Source organism: Hetaerina americana, unplaced genomic scaffold (genome assembly GCF_022747635.1).
Source record: "Hetaerina americana unplaced genomic scaffold, ioHetAmer1.1.p SCAF_9, whole genome shotgun sequence".
Classification (NCBI taxonomy): Eukaryota; Metazoa; Arthropoda; class Insecta; order Odonata; family Calopterygidae; genus Hetaerina; species Hetaerina americana.
In genome coordinates this window covers 27,789,184-27,796,980 of record NW_027287538.1, presented here as the reverse complement: position 1 = coordinate 27,796,980, position 7,797 = coordinate 27,789,184, and the positions used below count along the sequence as shown (strand labels likewise).

The 7,797-nt window shown below is 34.3% G+C and overlaps 1 protein-coding gene across 1 annotated transcript; it reads left to right on the top strand.

The window, feature by feature from the left end:
* The first annotated feature begins 1,903 nt into the window (after positions 1–1,903).
* LOC139698749 (zinc finger protein-like 1 homolog) lies at positions 1,904–6,716 on the top strand. Its single transcript, XM_071597655.1, has 6 exons — positions 1,904–2,140; positions 2,235–2,346; positions 2,425–2,618; positions 2,697–2,976; positions 3,890–4,007; positions 5,961–6,716. Exons 1-6 carry the CDS (start codon positions 2,039–2,041, stop codon positions 6,163–6,165), a joined length of 1,011 nt encoding a protein of 336 aa, XP_071453756.1. The 5' UTR covers positions 1,904–2,038; the 3' UTR covers positions 6,166–6,716.
* Positions 6,717–7,797: the final 1,081 nt, after the last annotated feature.

Sequence of the window (7,797 nt, the reverse complement as noted above, 5' to 3'; positions counted from 1 at the left end):
TATAGGTGAGAAAAATTAGGAACTCACAACCCTTTAATAAATTTTTCTTCTCACAGTTCAAGATCAACTTTTCTAATTCTTCATCTCCTATCCTGCACTCCATTAATTGCTGCAATATTCCTTTCAATAACACAGCTCCACGCTCTGCCATCCTCTCACTTGCAATCTGATCTCTCCCCCTCCAGAGCTGACTCATTTTACTTTATACTTCAGTCCCATTACATTTCAAAATACTTAATGCTCCTCCATGATTTTATATGACTCAAGCTGGCAATGCTTTAATGCTCATGCTCAACTAACACTTTTGCGATGAGGCTTAGCATGGAATCCATACGAAAAACACAAAAGTTGCATTTCAAAGTTAATCCTTTGGAAATCTTAAATGAGATTTAAAATATTAAACTCCTAAAAATATTTTTGTATGCTCAAACTCTTTACCTTATAGCTGAACTGAAGACAATTTGGGAGATTATTTATTTACTATTGTATGTATCATTGCTTTTCATTTATTAATATCATTCTAAATATATATTGCAATTATCATAAACTTTCACAATTACTTTTGAAGTAAATAATTTTTCATATTAACTGTGAATAGCTCATTTCCATCTACAATCACAAGTGGAAAGTCTCCTTAAAAACCTAATTAGTTAAGTGAATTACTTACTATTTCAAGTTTCTGTGAATTTTGAACAGAGTATAGTTTTAGCATGACAACATTCATGTGCCATGTCATCAGCATGCTTTGTTCCCAACCCATTAATTAGGGAAGTAGGCTATGGCACTGAATGGAAGGCGTAATTCAGCAAGCTTTCACATAATGTGAGAGTTCGACAGGAAGTTGGGTGTGAGAAATTGTAATCCCAAAATACAAGTGAGGCACAATTAATTAAATGATCATGGCAGAAGATAATACAACAACAATTGTATCATAGTGCAGAATGTTGGCCCCTGACTATTGATAATATTTCAAACACATTTTCAAATTTGGCATACACTTCTTCAAGGAAAACGGGATGTGATTATTAAAGAAAAAGGGCGTGTTTTCGGAAAAGTTTGAAAGAATAAAATCAGAAGAAGAGAATTTTCATAGTAACGTTTTACATGCTCAAAATTTGGTCAATTATTCATTTATTGTAGTAAACGTTTTCTAACATGCTCTTAATTTTCGAACAAATCAATTCAAGTGTGTTATTGTAGACCATTAAATACATTTTTGGCATAAAAGAGGTGATTTTAACATTCATGAAGCATCTCATATCTGTTTATTTTTGTGTAATTTGTTGAGTGCTTCTTCTGATTTGTTTTATCTATTTGAGCTACACAAAGAATAATCATTAATATTTGCTGACACCAGATGGTTGTCCGCAAAAGAAAAGTGTAGAAAAGTGTAGTATCTTATCTAAATAAGCTGAATTTGACGACTGCCGGTTATCATGCTATCGTGTTGTGATGAATAGTTATTTCAAGTCACAGAAAGAAGCTGTTATAAATTAAATTAAAGTTTATTTTGTTTAGCCTACCACGCATATTAAAAAATAAATATAAAATAAAAACTAATTAATTTTAAATGAAAAGCTTCCACATATTTCAAATTTTTTAGGAACAAAGAGCAGCAATACATCATTTTTCTTCGCATGATAAACCATTTTTATTAAATTGAAAGAGACGAAGGAATGTAACCTTCAAATTCATACTCGTTGATAGGTATAAAAATCCCGACAATTTTGAGTTATCAGTAATATAAGGTTGTTTCGGGTGTACTTTACTGAAAAATTACTCCAGAAATCAATGGAATAGGGTTAATATTAAATTTTAACATCTCATTTGGTTTTAATGTCCCGCCGTCGGCCATCTACCGTGCAAATTCAATACCTCAAAGACAGCTGTGATACGTGGCCGGTGTTAACATTTAAGGAATTCTGGCTGATAAATGTTGTTTTTCTTCTATACGTGATCAAAGCAGACATAGCGTCATGTTACTGTACAGAAGGTGCTGTAGTTGCGTTTAACGGTTCATTCACTATAGACAGTCACAATGGGTTTATGTAAGTGTCCCAAGAGGATCGTCACGAATTTATTTTGTTATGAGCACCGTGTTAATGTTTGCGAGCATTGTATGGTAGCAAGTCATGCTAAGGTAAAGGTTTTTATCTCCGAGAGGATCTAATTTGCGACATTTTCAATTGTCCGCGTTGATACATTGTATTCTAATATAAAACCTACATTTTCAGTGCATTGTCCAGTCTTATTTAAAATGGTTACACGATAGTGATTACAACCCAATTTGTGAATTGTGCTCTAAAGATTTAGCGAGCGAAGATTGTCTCAGGCTAAAATGCTATCGTAAGTTCATTTCAACTCTTTTAGACTCAGAAAATATTTTTCTTGAGTTTAACTCATCCCTGTTAATTACTCTTTCAGATGTTTATCATTGGGCATGCTTAGACCGTTACGCTCGGCAGTTACCGCCCACCACAGCTCCTGCAGGTTACACTTGCCCAACCTGCAAAGAAGCAATATTTCCGTCACCAAACTTAGTATCACCAGTTGCTGACGTCCTGCGCCAAGTTCTTGCAGGTGTCAACTGGGCGAGGACAGGTCTTGGTCTGCCATTAGTATGTCATTTTTACGGTTGTAAGTAGTGTTTATTTTAAATACAAAAAAATGTGCTTGAACTGATTATGATTTTACAGTTGAGTGAAGAAAGGGAGCAAAAGACTCAAGTTGAAGTGAATGAGGTTTCGGTCGGTGAAGATAGAGATGCTGACAAGGATGCTGCAGTCAGCGAAACCCCTCAGAATGCAGTTGCACCTCAACTGACTTACACGCACCCGCCGCCTAATAGGCAAGCTACTGGCTCTAATTCTGCATTTAGTTCTGTTCACTCAGACTCTCCACCGGGAAGCTCCGTGATACATGTGGACGATGGCATTTCTGAATATATTAGATCCGACAGTTTTCCAGTCTCTTCAGGTTAGTATTTCGTGCAATATTCTTTGATCATTTACATGTGTATTTATTTACCATAAATTTGTTAGAGGAAGAAATTTAAATTAGGGTTTTCAAATTGTTCGGTATAAGGTAAATGACTCAGTTTATTTCAAATAGCTGTGCATGTGAGATTAATTTTTTAGCTACCAATTGATATTCGGATTGACATGATATTAATATTATTCCACTCGGACGAAGTTATGCCTTATATAATGCATGCGGTGTATATAATTATTCTGCCATTGGTATTCTGGCCCTTCCAATTTTATTAGTGCTGCCTAAGGCTCATATGAATAATTAGGAAGTGTAAACTAATGTTTGGCAATTTACTGTAAAACATTAAAAATATTTTACTTCATCACATTGGAAGTGTTAAATATTCATACCAATTCTGTTATGTGTGCTGGCGTAGTTTAATATTTTTTGTGCACACTAATATGATTCGTAATTCAGGAAGTGTATTGCATAAATACCCATGGTTTTAGGATAGTTTTCTGTCCACTTATGAACTAATGGTGAATATTTGAATGTTTCGGCTTATGTCGGACTTTAATTCTATTCTGTGACGATTCTTGTCTGCCCATTGATGTTTTTGTAGATATGGCTAAAGTTGAGTATTTTTCAATTGATGACTAGCACATCATTGAACATATAGCTGCTGAAGACTTCAGAAATGTGATTAGGCATGCAGATGTAGGCTCAGCAATGATCTCTTGACAACAGCTCACACATCTGTTTCAGTACAATTACAAGCACATGCAGTCACATATTACTGTGTGTAGAAAGTCTGAAATTGTAGAACAATTCTGAGAATCTTATTTTTCATTCTTCTGGTACTTCACAGACAAAGCATAATTGCACAGCTATTCATAGTTAATACTTGGGCTCTTTTCAGATCAGCCACCAAAACGTGTTTTTGAAGCATTAGATGTCTCCAAGGGAGAGCAGTTTGATCATGATGAGAACAAATATAAAAGGAGATCGGCTATCGAGTGGTTTTCGCGATGGTGGAAGTAAGTTTTTAATGAAATATTTAATGTTGAGTGTATGCACCTGATGGCTGCTACATTATCATTCTTGTCTTACAAGGGTGGTCTGAAAAGTTTTTGACAATTTCAGAAAAAATGTCTGTATCTTTGTTAGGTTGGAAACTTTTCAGACCACCCTCAAAATTATGATATTGCACCATAGGGTCCTCCACAAAGTACTTCGATTAGGGATCGAGATACCTCTGAAAATATTCAACACTGCCGGGATTTGAACCCAGGCCCTCTGGGTAGGAAACCAGTATGATAACCACCGCTCCAACTTGATTCCATCTTATTTTTAAGGAAAACTCATTGGTTTCTATTTACATGACCCCAAAATCATGAATTGAGAAAATCTATAGAAAGTTATCTAATCAGTTGAAATACATGAAAAGTGATTGTTTATCGGTTTGGTCATTGAACACCTTATAAGCTTTTGATTTAAGTATAAATTGACTTAAGTAAAGATTTAAATGAGAAATGCAAAGATTGCTGTGTTAGCTATAATTAAAAAAAAACAGAGGTACCACAGGCCTCAATGGTCAGTCAAGTCATTATAGAAGATATGGTTAGGTAATGATATTTCAGGCAACTAGTTGGCCCTTATCAGAGAGGCATATTTTGAGGGTGTTGATTGGTAAAAAGGTGAGTGAACCTTAATCTTTAGTCAACTGGCTGTACACCGACCTCAATCATGTACTTTCTTCTTTTAGGCTATAGAAATTATATTGTACAGAGTAGGCAATTTGGGGGAAAATGTGCTCTGTGAGTGTTTTCTGAGAATTCACCATGAGATCTTGACTTCCAGTGCTACTTAGGATTTACATAGGCATTTTTAGGTTTTTCAGATTGATACTCCTGTTAAAATTAATACATTCTGAAACTATGTGTTGTGGACTATTGTTAGCATGTTATTGAAAGGACCCAGAATATTGAAGGTGCTAATGGAGTAAAGCATTCAAACTAGATTCGACCATCTATTGAACGGTAAAATGTAATGCAGATTGCAAAACTTAGGGTGGGTATTATTTAGCAAGTCGTTAATGTTCATTCCATAGCTCAATAGTGTTCATATTCACGTTCATGATGCATCATCCATGGAAATACCATATTCTACACTTTTCATTAACTTTCTTTTTCTGAAAATGGATCCCGTGCAAATGACCACAGTCGTCGAGGCACACATAAATGCAATAACTATTAAAAGTTTTAGTGGTAACATACGGCAAAATTATCTTTGCCAATATTGGGAAATATTTATTATGCATATATTTTTTTGTAAATGCATCCCCAATGCCTATATTCTTCAAAATTGTATGAATCTCTGCTTTAATAACTTGTAATTCTTATTATCACAAAAATTGAATTCATATATACCAACTAATGTCGCTAAGCCTAATGCTAGAAATGAGTCTGTTTGCTTTACACTCATAACAACTGAAGTGTTAACCTTAAACAAGTTCAAGACATTTATGCCATATTACTAACTCATTTCTTGGAAGTCTAAGGAGCATTACAAGTATTATTTGTCTGCTATTTAAGGTGGGTTTCAGATGGACACCCACTTATCGCTTTATTTCATAGCTTCATCTATCTGAACAACCCTACACCCCACAATGCAGCAAACCATTGATCTTTATACCATATGTACCACACTGATTTTCTAATGCAGTTAGTATTGATTATAATGCCTTGTGTGACTAGCTAATGATGAGGGTTTTAATTAATTTTAATTAAATTTAAACCATAAAATTCGGAGAATTTTATGGTTTAAATTTGTCTTTTAAACAGCACTGTTCTTCCTAGTTGATATTACAGCTCATTACTTACTAAGTTCCAGTGCTTCTTACAACACAAAATCCATGTACCTTGTAGACTTGACCTTGGGGCTTCTTAAAGAGTTATGCTTCCAGATCTAACTGTACACTTGAATTACAGGAACAGGCAGCCTGCAAGGAATTCCAGGGGTGGTGGACATCTATACCGGCGATACTGGATGGCTGCTCTCCTCTTCGCCATTGGTCTACTAACCCTTGTCGTCATCTTTTCCAAGCTGGGGAGAATTGCAACTGCGGACGACCCAAATCTTGATCCCCTTCAGAATCCCAATATACATATAAACAACAATAACAACAACAAGTGAAATAGACCATCATTGCATGTTTGAACTTATTTCTTTGAGAGGGGATGAAGAGAGTTACATTTGAAATATAACATTGATGGTGCGATTTCCATTTTTATGTTGTGAAAAATTGGCTGTAAGTAAATGAATGAGGGCACTGGTCATCATGGAACCTCAAATGAATGATAAAATCATTGTCTTTAATCTGAGTTCTTTCTTGTATGTGTCAAGGGAATGATTTTTTCAAGGGCAATTTGCCCATAGTGCTATTGCATTCCTTATTAAATCTCTGTAATCAAAGTAATGGCTATGATGCTGAATCCTGTGTAAAATTCAATATAAAAAAATCAAATCACCATATATTTTTAAAATATTTTTATCATACCTACAACAACACCATTAATATAAAAATATCATTTTTAAGAATATTAAACCTCAGATAATTCTAACAACAGAGGTACATAAATGAGTAACAAGGAAAACTATAAACTGTACAATAATTACCAATATGAAGTAACATTTTGGATTGCACAAGGTTCTTCTGCTTGAAGCAGAAATAAATGCAAATCTGCTGCAAAACACTATATGGGTGCCTTAATACATAGATAGTAACAGCCTTGCTTAAAACTAGACAATGCTATATTAAAATGATTCCTATGAAGTGGGAATGCATAGATCTCAATTTCAGTGTATGCATGAATGCACACGTCAGAATACAGCATGCAGAGTAGGTTAATTATTAACAGTAGGAGATACACCATTTAGGGTTGATGGGATTTCCAAAAAATCCCTGATATGTAAACATCTAATAAAATAATAAACGTAGGGGATTAATTTTTTTTGCATTCAGCGCTAATAGACACTAAGTAAAGTGTACTTTTTATCACACTATTGCATCCTATATGCTCCAAACAATATTATACACAGATGCTTCACTACTGTATGCACAAGTCGTCTACGTATTATTTTATTTATCCAAGAGGTGACTGATGCAAAAAGGAAGCCCTAGAAACTGATATAACTGCATGCCACAAAGCCAAAACAGGTTAGACTTGAGCTAAATTATGATAAGTTTACTAACTGTGTCGCTTGAAATGATATGCAGATTTTATCTTGACATGGTTAATCGCAATGTAAGTTGTATGATAAATTAAGAACTTCAATAGTTATATTTTAATAAAATTATTTTGTATCAAGTGAATTTTTAAAAATGCATGTATAAGATACATGATAAAACAGCATGCCTAATGTTAAAATAATTCCCGAAATTCCTTAAAAAAACATTACAGATTACTAACTCCTAATAATAAATTGTTCATGCGGTTAAAAATTCAAGGGCTACTTATCCAAATTCTATGAAACTGCAGGAGAAGCTGCAACAGTAATTTTGAACAGAGTCATCTGCAAATGAGCATCACAATGCAACTATTTTGAATTGTACAAATCACTGCCGGGCATCGAGGGATCTGGTTTCAAATTCTGGTTAAAGTGAATAATTTTTGCGCCATGAAATTGTTACATTATAAATCAATCCCTTAAAACCTCACATATTATGCCTAAAGCAACTCTGGATGTAAAGTATCCCACAACAGCAAATTATGTCGCAGTTCATTTAAAAATCCTCAATTAAAAATTTCAGTTCATGATTTCAAA

What these genes read in the sequence shown, in the direction of transcription:
- LOC139698749 (XM_071597655.1), top strand. Translation starts at nt 2,039, where the DNA reads ATGGGTTTATGTAAGTGTCCCAAGAGGATCGTCACGAATTTATTTTGT. An exon ending in TGGTAGCAAGTCATGCTAAG is followed by an intron (nt 2,141 to 2,234) that starts GTAAAGGTTTTT and finishes CTACATTTTCAG; the next exon opens with TGCATTGTCCAGTCTTATTT. An exon ending in TGGTTTTCGCGATGGTGGAA is followed by an intron (nt 4,008 to 5,960) that starts GTAAGTTTTTAA and finishes CTTGAATTACAG; the next exon opens with GAACAGGCAGCCTGCAAGGA.